The 20,049-nt window shown below is 38.7% G+C and overlaps 1 protein-coding gene across 2 annotated transcripts; it reads left to right on the top strand.

Annotated features, from left to right (window-relative positions):
* The first annotated feature begins 170 nt into the window (after positions 1-170).
* Positions 171-20,044, top strand: HPS3 (HPS3 biogenesis of lysosomal organelles complex 2 subunit 1). 2 transcript variants are annotated; one of them, XM_033068503.2, is made up of 17 exons: positions 171-476; positions 1,270-1,764; positions 3,019-3,205; positions 4,168-4,253; positions 5,932-6,124; positions 6,397-6,478; positions 8,332-8,486; positions 9,993-10,101; positions 10,312-10,493; positions 10,860-11,037; positions 11,664-11,894; positions 13,541-13,726; positions 14,878-15,066; positions 15,594-15,701; positions 16,058-16,264; positions 17,556-17,646; positions 18,819-20,044. In XM_033068503.2, exons 1-17 carry the CDS (start codon positions 254-256, stop codon positions 18,944-18,946), a joined length of 3,030 nt encoding a protein of 1,009 aa, XP_032924394.1. In that variant the 5' UTR covers positions 171-253; the 3' UTR covers positions 18,947-20,044. The 2 variants fall into 2 exon arrangements, with proteins under 2 accessions (XP_032924394.1, XP_032924395.1); XM_033068504.1 differs by lacking the exons at positions 17,556-17,646; positions 18,819-20,044 and having other exon boundaries at positions 15,594-15,712; positions 16,058-16,143.
* The last annotated feature ends 5 nt before the right edge of the window (positions 20,045-20,049 follow it).

The following is a 20,049-nucleotide window of genomic DNA, read 5'->3' as shown; positions in this document are numbered from 1 at the left end:
TTCCTCTTCCACCTCGAGAGCTCCACCAGTGTACGGCGCTGCTCTGCCATGACGGAGGGTTCCCGGGGGTGCTCGCCCAGCGAGGGAGCCACGCCAAGGCCACGCGGAAGCTCGTACGTGGGTACCGGTGCCGGGGCAGCCGCGCGCTGCCGGCCGAGCCCGCCCCCGGCTCTGCCCAGCGCGGAAGTGCCGGGCGCCGCCCCGGGAGGCTGCGGGTGCTGTCTTCGCTGCTGCAGCGCAAGTCTTCGGGACCATGGTGCAGCTTTACAACCTGCACCCCTTCGGGTCGCAGCGAGTAGTGCCTTGCAAACAAGAACCGGCGCACTTCTGCTGCGGCCAAGACGTGCTGTTCGTGGCCAGCACGGCGGCCAGCTGCAGGGTGGAGGTGTTCGCTGTGCGCGAACAGGGCCGCTGCGAAGCCCTGGGCTCTTTCGCCACGCTGGGTCCGGTGCTGCGCATGGCGCACAGCTCGGCAGGTCAGTCCTGGCGGTTGCTGGGTCCGTGAGTGCTCGGCTGGGGAGGCCAGGACGGGTCGCGCTCGAGTGCGTGGAGCGGCCCTAGGGCTCCGCCGGGCGGGGATGGACGGCCGGGGGGCTGCGGGAGGCGCACGGCGAACAACGTCGCTCGGCCCTCCAAGCCACCTCCCCCTCAGGCTCCTTCCGAGCCGGAGGCGGGGCGCGCCTGCTGGAGCAGGCTGGCCGGCGGGCCGGACAGGGTAGCGCGGGCCGGTCCCAGTGCTCGAGCCTGCCGAGGGAGGGTGGGAGCCGCACCTCTCTTCGTTGTCTGCCTCCGCCTCGGTCGTGGTCTGTGCTCTCGACCCCGCTTTTGGTTTTTTGCTTTGTTTTGTTTTTTAATTTATTTTTTGTTTTCAGAGCACGGAGTGGGTGTCGTTCCAGCCCATTCCACAGGTCTTCATGAGTCTATTGCTCTATTGCTTTCTAAAGTCTTAGAGAACGAAACATTTCCTTCATTAATGCATATGAGAAGGCAGAGGGTGGGAGGATCCTTATATGCAATCACAACTTATAGGGAGGATTCACATAGGAGTTACTCTGGACCTACATCTAAGTTTTTGTTGCTTTTAGTGATGCATGAAGTGTGTGCTACCCAGCAAAGAAACTTGCGCTTTTAGAGAAAAAATGGTGAAAATTTGTTTTTGTAGGAGTTGAGACTTGAAAATATTCTTTGTAGCGTACTACAGCAGGTAAAGAGCTCCAAAACTGTCATCTCTTTTTTAATGATGTATCACTATGACTGCTTTCTTTTAAGGAGACTATCTGGTGACAATTGAAGAAAAAAGTAAAACAACTTTCCTAAGAGCATATATGAACTGGAGATGCATGTCTGCAGGGAGTTCTCGTGTATGTGTTCGGATGGTTGGTCACAAGATGGAGGAGTCATACAGTGAAACCTTGAAAGAACAGATGTCAGTTGTTGAAATGCCACTCTCAGATCCTCCACTGTGCATTTCATGTTGTTCTGTGAATGGAGATCTTCTTGTGGGCTGCAAGAATAAACTAGTCATGTTCTGTTTGAAACACCGGGTCATAAACCAGAATTTGACTGTGTTAGATTTTGAACGCTCCTTAATTTTGCACATTGATAACCTCATTCCTGCTGAAGTTGCATTTTGTGCCAGACATATAGCCATAGCAACAGAGCTGGATGTTCTAATCCTGAAACTGGAACTGGTCCAGCAAAGTGCAGACAGGGCACAGGAATGTGCTCAGAGAGTCAGTGCACCAGAAAAGGCTGGGGATGGAGGTAGGTGCTGAAATAATTTAAATTATAATTTTTTTTAAATCTCCAAGAATCTGCTAATTTATTCCTGTTGTTCTGAAGATAGTCTCGAACAAGGTCTTTGACTGTCAGAAAGTATTTCCAGATTGTCCTATCACTGACTATCAGCTGAATGTTCTAGAGCATGAAAAGTTGGAGGTAGTTGGAGTTACCTCTTGCAGTTGGAGGTAACATTAAAAAAAAATATGCCATCATGCTTCACACTTAGAAGATAGTACAGCCTCTGCAGACACAGAATTAGGTCCCTGTTTAGGCTGAGCCAAGTTAAAGGGGTAGTAGTTCGGTGTGCTGTGTCCAGAAAAATTACTCTATCAGTGTCACTGCCTGAGTAACTGGCTTACACAATTAAGTTTGTTTCTGTTGTGATGCCTGTGTACTTTTGTAACTGTTAGGCTCAGAACCTGTGCTAATCAAGCAAATTCTCCTTTTTCAGTCCTTTATCATATTTGAGGATTTGTTCTTAGAATTCTGGAAATCCCAGAAATAGATGTACTCAGGATGTTTCATTCCTGTGTATTGCAGGATATCAATCCATATGTAGTCAATTATCAGTTCCCACTTTTCCAAATGTTTATGTATCAGATCAACACCAACAAACCTTAGGAAAGTCCTTTCTTTACAATTAAAGAAACTTTAAAGGATGGTCCTTTAGAAATGGAAATTGTACCTAGAAAAAAATTAAAGGTAAATAAGACTTTTCACATAGGGACAATATAAATGCAGTGTTCTTCATTGAGTGAAGATGGGTCTTTTCTCAGCTAAAGGCATCCTGCTCCTAGTGTTTTTTATTACTAAAAACTACATAGAAAAGTTTCAGTTACTTTCTCAGTGTTATTAGGATTTGCTTTCCAGGACTTAAGTGAATTAAAGATAACACAATTTCCTGTGATAGCTGCCTTTGCCTTCTCTTCAGCCAAAAATCAACATTTTTTGATGACCAGCCATTTGCGACATTGGTTGCCTTTGACTCACCTTCTAATGTACAGTTTACCTGTTTGGGTTTTATTTTCCCCAGAAATCTTAAGTATTCAGACTGTTGAGGCTTAAGTAGAAATTGTTCCCACCTTCTAGTACAGCTGTTTTCAAAATCTTGTGGTTTGAGAAAACCAATGCTAGCAGGGTAGCTGTCATTGGACAATTTAATTAATATTGTCATACCATTTTGTTACTGCTGCACGGAATGGTTTGAACAATTAAGATAACATTTTCATTGCTCAGGTGTGAAAGGTGAAAGTCCTTCAACACATCCTTTACAGCTTGAACTAGATGAGTTCATCATATGTCAGAAGCCAGTGGAGCTGCTTGGGGAAGAAAGTAAGCAATGTGAGATACCTGTCACACTGGAATCCACAGAGGTACCTACAGAAGACACAAAGCATTTCCAAGTGCAGTATCTGCTTTTCAGGTATTACAGATGTATTTTCTCTTTTATGGGTTAATTTACTACAAAAAACCAAACTGAGTTGTATGCTTTGTCTTTTTGAAAGGAAACTTCTGGGGTTTTTATAAGGTTTGCTATTTATTTTGAACTGAGTAAATTATGGGATACCAAAGAAACCCCATTTTTTAGTATATTGGAATATTTCACTTAGAAGGGATCTGCAGCAATCATCTAGTGCCACTGCCTGAGCACTTCTGGGGTGAGCCACTGTTAAAGCGTATTATTAAAGGCACAGTCCAAACATCTCTTTAACAGTGACAGGTCTAGGGCATCAACCCCCTCTCTAGGAAACCTGTTTGGTGTTTCACCATCTTGGTAAGAAAATGCTTGCTCATGTCAAGTCTGAACATCCTCTCGCACAGCTTTGAGCCTTTCTCAGGTGTCGTGTCCCAGGATCCCAGGGAGGAAAGTTCAGCGCCTGCCTCTCCAGGTCCCCTCCTTCAGAAGCTGATTTATTCTTCCTTTTTCATCAAAATTTCTACTAAAAGCTGAGGAAGAATTGATGTCAGGGTCCAACAGTGAATTCCAAAGCAAAGCAGGGAAAAGAGTGACACATAATAGGAAAAAAATGGTATTAGAGAGAACATGATATTCTGCATAGTTCACTGGATTAAAAAGAAAGGGGAAAAAAGAAGTTAAACTGAGGTCAAAATCAATTGTGGGATTTCTTTAGTGGTGTCAAACTTTGCCATGCATCTTGCAGACAAACAAAGAGAGAGGATTTTGGTTGCAGGAACTCAATAGAGTTCTGTCTAGCTGTGCCATGTGCTTCTTATCATTGCTGTGCTAATGGCATTGGTAGTAGGAGCATGCATTCTTATTGGGTGTTAAAACATGAGTTACGTAGCCACTGCTGTTTACTTGTCCAAGGTATATAATCATAATTTCTCACTGCAGTCCCATGTTGTTTCGGACTTCTTTCCTAGACGTTTTGCACCCGACCAGTCACCTTTTGGGCTTTGTGAAGAGACAAAGTTGCACTCCATTCAACTGCTTCCTGTATACCAGACAGGTATGTGGATATGCATGAATACACAATGGACTGTGTCACAGGAAAGAGCTTCTTTGTGTATCTGGTTTTGTACACTGTGCGATTTCTATATGATTTGTTTTTAAATTGAGATATTTTCTCAGTTTTCAATGATTTAAACTGAGCTTCTGTTAACAAAATAGTATTTTAATTTCTCGGAGTTATACATAAACCTTCAACTAAAACACCAGTTCAACACACCAAAAGTGTGAATAAATTGGCTTTTATCAGTTCTTTACCGATAAATTTTATGTTGCAAAACAGTCACCCTTTACACTGCATTAATAAAATTCTCCTTAGTGTTACAAGATACTAGACTGCCACTCAGCCAGCCAAGGAAATCAGAGTAGTAAACCTTAATAAAGATACTGGTTACTTTTCTGAAGGGCCTTCATTAAAACTATAAGGGATGAATGCAGATTTTAGGGGTTTTCTAGCTCAAGCCCCAGAAGACCTGTGGAAGAATTTAATGCTGAATGTTAGCAATCAGATTTCATAGAATCACAGAATGTCCTGAGTTGGAAGGGACTCAAAAGGACCATCAAATCCAACTCCTCCCCCTGCAGAGGAGAACCCCAAGAATCCCACCAAGTGCCTGAGAACATTTTCCAAATGCTCCTTGAGCTCTAATGGACGTGGGCCATGACCGCTGCCCTGGGGAGCCTGTTCCAGTGCCCGACCACCATCTGGGGGAAGAACATTTTCCTAATACCCAACCTAAACCTCCCCTGACATGGGTTCATGCCATTCCGTCAGGAACTGCACATAGAATGCTCTTAGGTCTCTCCTCAGTCTCCCTTAGGCTGAGCAAGCGAAGTCCCTTCAGCCGCTCCTCCTACGGCCTCCCCTCCAGACTCTTCACCATCTTTGTAGCCCTCCCTTAGTCTCTTCTCTAATAGGTTTATATCCTTCTTGTGTTGTGGTGCCCCAAACTTCCCCCAGGACTCAAGGGAATGCTACCCCATTGCAGAGCAGAGTGGGACAATCCCATCCCTGCCCCCACAGCAGTGCTGTGCTTGATGTATCCCAGGATATGGTTGGCCCTTGACTTTTACTGACTGTACACTCAGTGAGATGGTTTACTGTCTGCTAAGTAGCAATGCCTCATTTAACTTGCAGCTGAATGAAAAGAATGAGCTACTTGCCATTTAACTGCAGCTGTCATATGCTCGTGTGATTTACAGGCTTTAACAAGAGGATCTGTAGAATGTGAACACAGCTGTTACCTGCTAAAGTGGTATGCTAATAAATTCTACCAGTTCCAGCCTTTCCTTCCCTTAAGAAGTGACTTATTTTTTTGTGAACTGCAGCTCTGGATGACCATTCATTCCAACTTAAAAGTAATTGTCTAAGATCAGGCTTTCAGTCTGTGGATGCTTAGTTGTGAATTTAGGACTCTAATGCTGTTGCATCTATAGAATTTCTTCACATCTTCACATGAGTGAAGTGCATGCAAAACTGCCTCCAAATGAGATAACATGTTATTCAATTCTGTGACGTGCACTGAGCTTCATATAAAACTTCTTTTACTAGCTACTAAGAAAACTAGTCTCCAGCTTGGGCAGGTATGGTTGTATCTTTTAGGCATCAGGCTTGGAATGGTATTGCCAGGTTTTTATTTATGAAGTACATAAAATGCCTGTCTCATTGTTGCATCTAGGAATTTCTGCAACAGCCTATGAGGAAACAGAGAACAAGAGAAAACTTCTGAGTCTTTTCTGCTTTTTCTCTTTACCTCATGTTGGATATCTCTACTCTATTGGGAAGTTAGTAGAACTAATTTCTACATACCAATATTCAGAGAAGTCAGAGCAGGCAGTCCTCACTCCACAGTTCCTGCACGTCATTACAAGGTACATGTTTATGGTTTTACTGATAATATTACTATGCTTCTATTTGCTGCTGTCCTTTCTAAAGTTTTTTTTTTGGCCTCTGATACGTCCTTCATAGCCTTCTGGAAATCTCTGGGCAGGCTCATGTGTTAGTTCAGCATACCACTCCTGCTTGTGCTTTTAAGCCCATTTCTTCAAAGGTAAAAGAGCTGATTCGCTGTAGTCTTGGCTACTTGATTTTTGCAAATCTTAATTTCTTTCCTTCATTGTTATGTTTTCTTCTTTTCCTCTAGTCAGAATCTGCAGTGCTTCACAGTGCGATGCAGTGCAGCTGCAGCTCGTGGTGAAGATCCATATATTGACACAACTGTGAAGGTATACTATATATCATGTCATATATCATACCATATACTGCATATCATATACCATATATCATGTATCATATATCATATATCATGCCATATATCATATAGTGAAGGTACACTTCTCATTGCCTCACTGATAGAATAGGGGTAGTGCTATGGCACTTAGTTGACTTACGGTTTGAAATCCTATTAGTTTCTGGTGGCTGAACCAATAAAATAACATCCAAAATAAATGGCATGTTGTATTTTGGTGGTCTACAGATGTCCTAATGAAAGAATCTATTACTGCCATGTAAAATTCTAGACCATTAGTAGAATATTTTCAAAAACATGAAAAGATATAAAATCACTTATTTTTTATACTAAATTCCATGCTTTTCTCTATAAAACTGAACAAAGAGTGCAGAGTTTTCTTTTATTGTATAATGTTTCTCTCTCTTAGGTGTCCTTGAAAAACCAGTTTCTTTAAGAGGCATGTAGGCAATTGAACAAATCTGTTACCAGATACTTAGGGCATGTTTTTTTAGGAGGAGGACTTTTGATCCTTGGAGGTCTAAACTTTTCCCCTTCTTTAAATTGTTTATCAGTAAAAATCTGTTAAATGTAAAGATTGTGATACACATTAATAGAAGTAGTAGGAAAGTTAGACGGAGATGTATTTTAAGATAGCATTTAAGGATTTCTTCTGAGCATGTAGACAGCAGACATAAAAAAGCCATAGGACAGTAGAAGTTTTATAAAATTTTCAAGAGTCAAACATGTATTCTCTGGTCTGGATAGCTAATACCAGCATGTGACACAATCTCACCTGTCCCTTCTCCAGTCTCAGTTTTCTGCGTTTTCACTGTGGATTACATTGCAATCCATCACAGTTCCTTTAGTCAGTCAGCAGGCTGCCTCCTGTGTCTGTAGGAGTTTTGGAGAGGTGTGAATGCTGCAGTCCCAGGCAGATTTCTGTGCTGCAGCTTGCCATCCACAGTATGCCCATTCATTCTGGCATGGATCCTTCGTGGGCTACAGTCCCTCAGGGGTGTCCCTACGCTGGTGTGAATCCTTCATGTGCCAGTTCCCGCATGGGTGACCCTGCCCCAGTTTGGAGTTCGAAGTGTTATGGTGGTTATTTTTATTATTTGCTATTAGTATTTTTCCTGCTGTTTTTTTAAACTTCATTCTGGGTCTCACTAGCCCAGGGCAGTCTAGACCACTGTAGACCTCCATCTCTTACAAGAAATGTTGAGGTGTCTTCAAAAAGCAGGTTACACATAAAATGCTGTGTTGTCTTGTTTCACTGTGTATGTTAATTTGTAAGTGTAGTATTTTATCTTTTTTAAGCTGTAAATTTAGAATATTTCTGTGCAAATGAAGTTGCATTTTTCAATTTTTAGTCCAGTATAGATGATAGCATGTTTTACATGAAAAGTGCATGTAGAGCAAATTGGGGAAATAAAACTGTCTATGTAAGGTAACACTAGACAAGCAAATGTAATACTGCTATCTGTAATTGCTTTTTATAAGCAACTGAAATTGAGACTTTTATAACCAGGCAGTCTTTTAAAACTTGGCCAAATTCAAGCTATTCAGGATAAAGTTTTCTGCATTAGGCATTTACCTCAAGTTTAGTTATTTTGAGAAACATAGCTGAAACCATGTAGTTGCTTTGAAAAGTGAAATAATTTTTTCCCCACTCATTATTAAATTATTCTTCTTATGCATTTGTAAGTATTTTTATTCTTGCTTAAATGAAGCACTCAGGAAAGATAGTGGATGTTTTTATTGTACAAAGGTTACTTTCTTTTCTGATTTGTTTAAAAACTTAATGTGCATTACCAAGTGAAATTACAGAACAGTCACTTTCCTTTGTAGGCTTGTCCACCCGTCACACTGGATGTCTGTACATTAAGAATGCAGCTTTTTATAGGACCGAGAGCTATCTGTCATTTCAAAAACCATATAATTCTTTTGACTAAGGCAGACACTGAGGATATTACTGAAAGAAGAAGGCCTACAAGAAGAATGCTGTAAGGAATTGTGTCTTTTAGGGAGATGGTACTTATAACTGTGTGCAGTGCTGAACCTGTGGATATTGCAATTTAAGAGTGATTTCTCTGTTGAAAAACTCTTTAGAAATAATTGCCTTCTTAGTGATTGAGAAGAAGAGTCAAGCTTTTTTTTTCCCAATTCCTTTGTACTTACTGATGTAGAAGAAATGAGCATAAAGTCACAAATGCTTGAAATCAACAAAATGTTAAAATAACATCACTAAGAATTTGTCATGAGTATTAAAAAATATTTATCCTAAGAAAAAAATTTAGAGTACCAAAAATATGTAGTGCAAAAGCTACAGGTTATAAAATGTATTACAGCACCAAATTAAATGTCTTATCTTTGTCTAATGGTTCTTTCCAAGAAAGTTGAGAACATCACTGTGGTAATCCATGACAAAAGTTGGATCAGACTTTGCCCCAAGTTACTGTTGTAGCATGTGTGTAGCATGAGGCACGTGTGACTTTTTGCAAGTTACTATAGAAACTGCTATTGCCTTTCCATTTATGGGGGCTTTTCATAAAACAGCTAAGCACCTATTCTAAACAGGTCTTCAGAAACCACATTTATTAAAGTCAGTTTGAGTTAATTAACAAGAGTGGGAGACAGCTTTAGTTGATTGAGGAGTTATTTGATCCAGTATTTCTTAGTGTCTAGAGCAGACATTATTCAGAAGATAAGGAGAAACCTGTCAGGAAAAATGACTATTCAAAATACTGTAGTCTTCTTGTAGAAAGCCTGTTTTCTGCCAGTTGTATTATTTCAAATATCCTATTGTCATTTGAAGAAGGTACATCTTTACCTTCTGTAAAGAATGCAAGATGAACAAATACTAAGCTACGTAGCATCATCATTTGAAAATAAAGATGTAAACATCTTTGCATCTGTACAGTTGAAATAAAATTAAAAACCAGAACAAAAAGAGTGTGTTTTCCTACAGTGTTTTTAACCTTCAGGGCGTTATAGACTGAGACAACATTTTAGAATGAAAGTCTGATACCTCTTTATGCCATGTCTTGGCAAACACTTTGATAGAGCTGCAGGGGCAAACATGCACTAAGTCCTTACAGGAGATTAAACAGCTAATTTAAATTACTTGACTGTGCAAGGTCTGGTTGGATAAGGCCCTGGACAGTTTGAACTGTTCAGTGGGTGGCATCCCATGCCTATGACAGGGGGATTAGAACTAGATGATCTTTAAGGTCCGAACCAAGCCATTTGATGATTCTGTGATTCCTGATACTCCCTGCTGTTAAGCACAGGAGATGTAGTATACAGTTCTGCTGATGACTCTTATGTATAAACATGCTTACCCTTGCTCAGTTATTAGCCAGTATGACTTAAATCCACAGCTTAACTCTCCAGCACTAACTGGTCTGCAAACATACCTATTTATGCATTTGAATTATGAAATGAGTGGGGTTTTTTTTTTGGTTGCATAGTGTTTATTTCAACATTGACAACTGAACTCTTTTCTCTAGTTCCAGAAAGGCTGACAGCATCAAATCCAAAACAAATTCGGAGTCAGAGCCTGGTTGGAATTTATATATTATAAACACTGTTTCAACAATTCAGCTTTACAGAGAAATGGTATTGCCCAACTCCTGCTTTTGTTGTTTGCTAACTAAAAATAAGTTATGTTAATTAATCTTTGATGCGTGTCATTCCTGAATCTAGTGTAATGTATTTTTTGTGACTAGCCCATAATCCTGTTTCAAATGGCTGCTGTCCTCATTAGAACTCTTCCTGTATATTCTTAATTTTTGTCAGCAGCCGAAGTATATCTTGTGTCTGTTCTAGGTAGATTATAGTAGAACTTACGAAAATGTTAAAACTGAGAGCTGCATCCATCTTCTAAGTGAGGCTCACTTACTGGTCAGAGCAGCTATAATGGACCCTCATTTCCTGAAATCAGATGAGAAGGAAGATCTTCTAAAAGCATTCAGAGAAAGTTGTGCCTTCTTAGGAGACTGCTACAGCAGGTATGTTTTAGATGTCAAACTGACATAGGTGAGCTGTGTTTCCAGTAGTGTAACCTTCAAATGAAAATCCATAATGCTCTGCTATTTTATATTTGTATTGCACATGTAATACAAACTTTTCAGTTTTACAAAACCAGCTTAGTCCTCTCTTCAGTCTCTGGTTGTCTTTATTGTCATTAAACAAAATTCAATTATTCAGAATTATGTTGAATTCAACAGAATTACGTTGAATTTGAACAATATATGCAGATAACTGATGTGCCTGCGACTTTGTTTGATGTAGTTTTAGTTCTTACAAAGTGTGACGGCAAAAGCATTGCCTTTAGTTGTTTTATTTTTTTTTTCCTTCCTCTCTATTTCCTTCAGGTTTGACACAAAGGATTACCACCTTGCTTTGCCATACTACAGAATGTCAGGTTTATCCATGACTGAAGTTTTAAAGAGACTAGTTTCAGAAGGTGATGAAATACAGACATACGAGAGAGGATTTATATTTTACTTAACTCATTCTCTTAATGAAGACTCAAATGAAGAATTAAGTAAGGTAGAAATAAATTGGTTTATTTGTAATCTGCTGATTTGGTTCTGGTTTTTAGAATTGTGTATCACATATTAATCATTTTCCCTTTGAAAATGTTGAGCTGCTTTTTTAGTTTTACAGCTATTATTTTTCATATTATTTTTATTTTCCCATTTTTGTTGAATAGCAAGCAGTACCTGTGATGCTTTGGACTGCATTCAAGCAACATCTTATAGGTTTCATGATGCATGTTGCTATGATCTGGTTGCCACCTGCACAGAGCCACTTCTGTTTTAGGAAAGCCCTGCCTCAAATTTATGTCATCTCTCATTTCTGTAGCAAAACAAACTGTTTCTTTGATCATTGTGAAATTGTACACTTTGCTGAAAACAATTCATTTTGGTGGTAGGTGTTGTCCTAGTATGTGAGAGTGTAGGTTGAATTACTGCCAGGGAGAAATCCTTTACTTTTAGGGAGGAGAGAGGCAGGAAAGGCGCAGTGATTTGATAGCAAAGCTAAACTTGTCTGTTTTAAAAAAATACAAACAAACCACAAAAAGAACCCCCAACAGAACTGCACTACTTTCATATGCTATAGAAGAATGTGTATATGAAAAGGTCTAAACTGTCAAATACTTTTTATTTCAATAGGAATCAGGAAATAAAGTTCTCCAGATATTCTATCACGCGGACCCTGTGCAGCTGCCTCATATCCTTTGCAGTCCCAGCATGAGAAACATATGTCCTTTGACAGCTATGAAGTATCTTCAGAAAGTAGAAAAGATGATGCCATCAGTAGTCCTGACACTTACTAAGGCTTTCTGGGCTCTGAAAATGGGAGACCTGACCATGTATGAGCATGAAATGGACTCCTATAAGGAGGTAAAGTATGCCAAGAGCATGAGCTGTTCATGCTTTACAAAGTCCAAGTCAATAGTTTGACTTGTAGTTGCATTTTACAGTAAAAGAAACTTCAGTCACTCCTCTTCCCCCTGATGTACTGTGTAGGCTCCGCTGAATGTCTAGAGCAACAGTAGAATGGAGGACTGACATATGCTGGGACTGTACAATTTGTCCTGCAGGTAGGGTAGTCTTTTCTTGGCGAGGACTTACAAAATTAGCAAGTTTTGAAGCTCTTGATTCTTGATCAATTAGATGCTATTTTGCTGGGATGTAACCAACTCTTCCAGTGCTCTTCAGCGGTATGGGAGGATTGTATAGCAGCATTTCTACATCTTTCCACCTGAAATTAATATGTGATATGCCCATCAAAACACCATCTGTATGCAAACCGCCATTATGAAATGGCTCTTGAACTGAATATTTGTCCATTGTGCTCACAGACTGAAGTTTCTGTATACAATGTCACATTTTCTGTGGAATCAAAGCACATTAAGACAAGATCAGAACCTACTTCAGAACTATTAAAGGAAGAATTCCTTGTAACTGAGAGTAAAAATGTTAGTGGAGCTTTCTCTGCCATAGATGTTCACATGTGTGAGACCAGTCTGTAAATTACTTCATGTTGAGTTTGTTCAAGACCGTGGCATATTAAAAGGTGATAGAGTTTGAAACAGAGACTTCTTATAGTGGGATATTGGGAGTCTGAACACTTTCAAAATGAATGGATGGCTGTTGCCATGCTTTGGTGAAAGAAGTCCTGCAGAGTTTTTAAAGTAAGCTGTTTTTGAGTTGCAGAGTGGGAACTGTGGGGAGCTGTTTCAAAAATTATATTCAGCACCACCTGCTTTTGCAGCATGATCAAGTGAAATTGCTATGTTGTGAGCAAACATACACTGCATGGATGTTGTTTTGAGATTAAGGTGGCTTAGGCTTCAGTGGTTTTGGTTGGATTTTCTTCCTTTCTAATCTGATCTGTTAGATATGTTCTATTGCACTTCACCTTTAAAAAAGCATTTTATTTCAAAGTAGGAAAAAAGACCACTTTCAGAAAGCTAATTTGATTTTTTTCCTAGGTCTGCCTTATATTTCTTGTGTAATTAATTTACTTAGGCATTATTTTTTCCACTGTCTTTAAAATAGGAATAATATGGTGTTATGCTCACGTTCAAAAGCACTCACATAACTCAAACTAACTTCTTGTTGCACAAATTGTAGCACATTTTCACCATTGTTTCAGGGGTATTTTCAAAATAAAAATCACACTTTAGGAAAATTTAGTAAAGTAGTCTCTTGAAAAGTCAGCTAGTGATTTTTCAAACCACCCTGTATATCAAATATCTTGGATTTCTTAATGAAATCCATTTTATGTGCACACTAACTTCATCTTTCAACAGCGTATTGCTTTCAGTGTTTAGGCACAAGGCCTGTTTTTCAGGGGTGGTGCTTCAGAATGTGATTTGGATCTCTGTCTCTGGAGAGCTACTCTATGAATTGCAGAAGGGATTTCCTTTCTTCCCTGGCTACTTCCATCTAAATTTCACTACCTGAGAAAATACTGAGTTTACTGAGTAGAATAATCTCTATTTTGAATTCTTCACCTGATTTATGTCTACTTATGTTTGTAGACAACACTGGCTTGTGGCTTCATTGGGCAGCCACGACTCCTGCAGCAGCGTAAGGAAGGAATTGTTATGCCAACTGAGTTTGCTGTTCACCTGAAGGAGATGCAGCCTGGTTTACTGGTGGCAGCCACTGTGGCTTTACATGAGAACAGTAAAATTGAACTAGAGGAAGCAGATATCTTCTTCAAGGTTGGTCATGTTTTTGCTTCTATTTTTTTAATAGTGACATTGTTGAGGGAAAAAAAAAGCAGCCTCAGTTGCTTCTTCACTCACGTTTCAGCATTTCTTCAGAAAGAGCAAGATGAGGGTTGGAAATATTCTAGTCATGATAGATGGTTACAGAGTCAGAAACTGGACCTTCTGAATGAAATACTGGTTAAGTAAAAAAAAAAAACCCAAAACAAAACAGTAAGTCCTTTGCTTTTACTCTGTCATTCGTATGGAAAATACCCTGATCTCAGAGCACTTTCAGTGACTTCCTAGTGATTGAGCTTCCTAAGGCCACTGAAATGTAACAGAATTCAGATAAGTTAATTCCATAAGCTTCTTCTAAAGAATTCTGTAGAATTAAAACATACTTCTAAAGAATCAGGCTCAAATATGAAGGTATATAATGTTCTGATGATCTGTATAAATAGGTGAGAGAAAAGTATGTGTTTGCAATTTGTAAGAAGAAATATTAATAGTTTTTCTAGTGTCTCTGAAGTTTCCTTTCTTTCAACTGGGAATAGACAAACCTTTTTTTTTTCTTTTATCTACAGTGAATAGCAACACTTGGATTAAAATGCGTGTGTGTTGCAGTCTTTACTGTATCTGTTACTGTGAAAGACCTGTATTAAAAAGGGCAAGTTCCAATTAGAACAAGAGTTGTTTTTCAAAACCATTTGGAAACCAAGTAAAAATCCTTTTTGCTGGTACAGCAGGTCTTAAAGCATCTTCCTTGTGGGTCCTACCCTGATACCCAGTTGAGCTACATAACTGATGTTATCATGTACTGTAGAGACTTCTTTTAAAGACACCTACTTGTCTATTGGCATATGTAAAAATCCTCCTCAGTAGCAGTCTGTAAATACTTCCTGACAGTTGTACTGACTTTTCTGGCAGTGGAGTAAATCTTGAAGAAGAAAATCAAATCTCTTGGTCAGAACTGATTACCTTAAAATAATTCAACGGACTTTTTACTTTGCATAGCAGTATAATACACAGAATCATAGGACAAAAAAGGAATCAAAATTCTGGTTCTAGTATAAGTGAAAAACTGTTCCTCCTGTCTTTTCAAACTTTTGCTACTAATAATCATCAGAGTCTAACTTGCTGTCTTCTATCATGTTTGTTCTTAGATGTTGTGTAATAGCAGTGAAAACACTATTCCCCAACTCCTGATGGATTTCTGGGAAGCTCTTCTTGTAGTGTCCTCTAAGGAAGATATACTTCAGGAGCTCCTATTGAGAGTTACTTCTCAGTATGTTTGGAGGATATCAAGGAAGCAATTTCCTGAGACTAAGCCATTGAAAACAACAGAAGATCTAGTAAGTTATAAAACCTCCACACAGAGGAGGTTTTTTAGGACTGCAGTGTTCCTCCAGAATCTATCCTAGTACCATCCTTAATATTTTAATTCTAGACAGTTTATCTCTTAAAAGAAGCAAGACTGAAGTCAAATAAGGTGGTGTGCAGTTACAAATTAGTATTTCTGTCTTTGGCCAGTCCTGTTCTTCCAACAGGAATCTCAGCTCTGGATAGAAATAAGGGTTAAAACTAAACAATGAGAACTTGTCAGGTAGATTATTTACAATTTTACAAAACTGAGTAAATGAGAAAATGGTATGAATGATGAATTCTAAAGAATTATGAGCAGGAAAGCTGAAATACAGAACTGAATAGAACTTTCCTGTTTATTTGTTGTTAAATTGCATGAACCAGGACAGAATGGATAGGTGCTATTCTAAATTATGCTATTTGAGATTAAAATTTTCTTTACGCACAGTGAGTTTCATGTGGAACTTTCACTTATAGAAATGTTTCTTTTATTGCAACTTGATTCTGTCTTGCATAGATAAACTCCTGTAGTCATTTTGGGTTGATTGTCCCATGGGTATCTTCTATAATGTCAGTGGGATGTTCATATGACAAAGATTACCATGAAGACATCTCAAGACTACAGGTATGAAACAGGTATTATATCTTACTGCTTTATATCTTAGATCATTCTGCAAATGTTCGTATTTGTATGAACAACATTCTCTGGCAGACTCTTCCTTTTTCCCCCCTAAGTTATCCAAGTCAAAATAAAAGGTCAACTGAAATGATGGAAAAAAAACTGCTGAAGAGTTCTGTTGATAACAATATTTGCATTTGCATCTACTCTAAACTTGCTTTCTCAGTTCTCAGCAATATTTATTAAAGGAAGTATTATTTCAGGATTATTCCAACGAGTAAGAGCTTCTGTTCTAAGGTTATGGTTAGCATTTTTTAGCATTTTTCTTAAATCCAAATAATACTTTTCTTTTTTATCTTCAGTCTCTTTTATGTGGTCAGTCAATCAATATAGCTTCAGCTCTGCCTGTTTTGGAGCCCCTGACAGAGGCTGACAATGTTGGCCTCACCGTCCGTGTTCTCTGCAATACCCGTCTGGGCAAGTATGAGGAAGCCATTGACCAGCTTCTCAGAAGATGTCCTGATGCACTTGTGTTCTATGCTCAGCATGAGCTGAAAGGTGACAATCAGGTGGGCTACTTTCAATACAGTTTTTCACTATCATTTCGGGTTTTTTCCCTAACTGAAGTGCTGTATGTACATATGGACTCTGGATGGATCACACAGCTTAGCTTTCAGACAAAGTAAATTGCTTAACTTGTGTTCAGCCTCTTCCTTGGTATTTTAATTCCTTAACTCAGTCCCCGGTAATTGTAATGGAATATTTTTTCCTTCAGTTTCTTTTGCCTATTCATTGTAGTAAACTTAAAGCACAGTCTTTTCAGATGGTAGAATGCCTCAGAAAAGAGAGTGATATGTTCTTTTTTCTACTGTAAATGAAAAGCTACCTAGTTTCTCACTAACTGACTATGTTCTAAATTTTTTGTCAGTGTTTATAATGTGAAGTCTTAGTAATAAGCTAACTGATAAGGGAACGTGGTCCTTCAAATAAAATTGCACTTAAATATGTTCTTCCTGTGTTCTAGTGACATCTTCTGACCTAGCAATCAGAATGTTACCAGTACACTAGTGGAAAGATTATGTCCTTATGTCCCATTTTCCCATTAGGCCTCTATACACTTTTAGTGTTGGAACTGATTTTATTCTACTAATCCAGGAATACAGGAGTTTTTTTCCATTTCCCGACACAGCTGGGAATTGTAATAATTAATTGTATGCAGCTCTGCTGACCAGAGTCAGCAAAGGTGATCTCCACCAGACAGAACCAGAACCAGATATGAGCTTTTTATTCAGATCTGAAAATAGTTTCTGTGATTGTTTCCACATTAGAGTAGAATGTGAGGTTTCAGTACTGAATCTAAACACAAGTGAAAGAAAATAACTACCAAGTTTTAAAGGAGGAAAGAAATCCCTTTCATTCTCTCCATTCTTATCTGCAAAATTGTACACAAAACCTAATTTACCTCTACAATTGTTGGAATGAGACAGATCAGGTCAGGAGACAGAGCAATGCTATTCACCACTTTCCATGGAGTTGTTTTGAGAGAAAAAAAATTCTCTACTGCATTAGTATTGCTAGTTATGTGACTTTCTTGTCTTCTAAACTTTTTTCTATGGAGGTGTGAGGGACACTGTGTAAACATTTTTGAGCGGAAAAAAGTTGCACTGAAGAATGAAAAACACAACGTCTGCAAAATCACTGCATTTCCAAGCATGATATAAACTAACTATTGAGTTCATAATAACTGGTCTGTATTTGTACACATCTGAGCTTAGTTGAGGGTATTTTTACCAGGTCTTTCATACTCTTAATTGCAGTCCTCATTGATTTACACTTTTACTATGGGATTTTGTGGATTAGGCTCTGTGGTGGAACAACCTGCTTCCTGAACTTTGCAAGAGAACTAGACTTACTGGAAATGACTGCCCTGTTCTTACTTCGTCACTCAAAGGTAAACCAGTTGATTGTAACTCAGCTCCAGAAGGCTTTGTACGTCAGCTAAGATTCTTAAAAACTGTTCAGACTAAGGAGTACTGAGATGATAATTTAGAAAGAAAGGGGGTCTTTTTCTTCAATTGAAACTAATGCAGTTTACCAGCCTTTCTGGTCATTATCACAGAATTCTGCAACATAGGCAGTGTAGCCTCATAAAAATCATGGCATTCATTTTGTATGGAAAACAGGTAAATTGTTGTAATCGTACTCTTTCTATATAGGTCAGGAATTAATTTAAAAATTAAATTAACATCATTAATTAAAAGTAACACAATTTAAAAACCTACTCAACAGAACTAATTGTGGTTGGTTTTTTCCTAGGCTAAATGACTGTATGGTTCTTAGGTAACAGGCTGCTGTTGATAAGACAGTGGGTGAGGCTTAAGTGTGGATTGATGATTAGGTCATAGACTGAAAAAAACATTGTGTTAATACTAGAAGTAGAGAAATCCACCCTAATAATTCTGTAGTCCTATCGCTATGTGTTTGTAAGAAGTTAATAGTATTGTATATTGTGAGGGGTCGGTGTGATTGTTTTGACAAATTAGGAATATTAGATAGAGCACATATATTGTTAAAAGTATACCACTGGAATGCCTGAGAAGAACAGCATTGTGTTGTTACATTGTGCAGCACAGATTGCCACAATCTATCATAAAGTTCTAGTTTCTGGTGCCAGCAGTTTTTCTTCAGATTTATTATGATGCAAGTAACTATGCTGTAATTGCCTAAGAACGTAACATTACACAGCTCGGTCTGAGAAACTTCTTGCAAAGCTTCCAGTTTTACAGATAGTATAAATAGAAATAAGATTTCTAGGGCTTGCTTTGCATTTCATACAAAATGTGAAATACTAGATCAGACTTCGTTAGTGTTAGTGCCATGTGTACACTTGGTGAGTCAGGACACAGATATGATTTTACTTGAAGTTACAATTTCAGTTTACTTTTTAGATTTCCCATGCTTGTGTTTGCACCCAAATGGCTATGTCTCAAATTTCTTTCCAGTTGCAATAATTAAATAATTTGAGGACTTTAATTAATAATTACAGTGTTAATGCTTTGGGTTTTTTTCTTTGTTCTAAACTCAAAATACCTGAACAGTATTTTTTTCCCCTGCTCTGCGCAGAAACTTTATCGATTGTTGCAATGGAACTGGAGCTAAGGGATTTCCTCAGTCTTCTACCAGAGGATGGAACTGCAGCATTTTTTCTGCCACATCTTCTTCACTGCAGCCAGAGGAAGCTGCTGACCTAAGACAACGACCTGTGGATCTGCTATCCACTCAACTACAAAGAATGTGCCGTAATAAAAAAGTAAATGAAACAAGCAGAACTCCTTATAAGGTACTGTGGGACTCCCTTCACAGACATCTTACATCAGCTACTGAAGGACAGCTGTTTCCTGAGGCAAAACATCTGTTTTGAAGCTAATTCTGGTGCCAAAGCAGCTGGGAAATAGAGACTCTACAGTACATACATACATACGTACATACATACATAACATACAGTGTTCACTGAAAGTAGAAAGTCAGTCTTACATCTTTGTTAGTTGGATCACTGACCTGGGGAAGTTCAGGCATGTGTCTAACTGTATGAGTAAAATGCAAGTCCCTTACTCTTCCAAGTGGAATTGGGCCCAACTGACTTGATATTGCAATGCAGATATTTCCTTGAATTCTAGCTTGGCAAATCAGGCTACTGTTCTGTCATCTGTCATAGTTATATACCCAGGCAAGTGTTATACTGAAAATGTTAGGCAGTATTTGAAATATCACTAGACCATAAATCCAGCTGAAAACTCTTATTTCTTCTAGAGTTTTTGGTAAGCATCTCAGGTGCTTATGCATGTGTGCACTGGTGTTTGTCTGTCTTGTGAGCAGAAAGCATCTTTCTGCTCCTTCAGAGCTAGAATTCAGTCATAATAAGCTGTCACAATGTTTATAAGTTTTTTATTAATGTAGTTTGGAGTTTTTGACAATTACCAAAAATGCAGTGACTCCCATGATCTCATCACCATCTAAAGGCCTAATTAGCTGTCAGTGACTCTATAAAAATGTTTTCACTGGAGTTGCAATGTTATTTAACCTGTAGAAGTCAGTCAGAAGAGATTATCTGTATGTCAGCTAAAATACATTAACAAAAACAAAAAAAGATAAAAGTAGTTTAACTTACATAGCATTCCTGCTACAGGTAAAATGAATTATCTAATTTACTGATAGGTATTACTCCAGTTTCAGTGTAATCTTTAAAAAATACCAAAGTGATTTAGGGTTGTTACAGAGAAGCAATTTAATTGTTACATGCATCTTGCTTTCCCTGCTTGTCCCATACATCATTCCTTCTCATTTGGCACAGATC

This window comes from Catharus ustulatus, chromosome 10 (assembly GCF_009819885.2).
Source record: "Catharus ustulatus isolate bCatUst1 chromosome 10, bCatUst1.pri.v2, whole genome shotgun sequence".
NCBI classification, from domain to species: Eukaryota; Metazoa; Chordata; class Aves; order Passeriformes; family Turdidae; genus Catharus; species Catharus ustulatus.
This window is presented reverse-complemented; position numbering and strand designations above follow the sequence as displayed.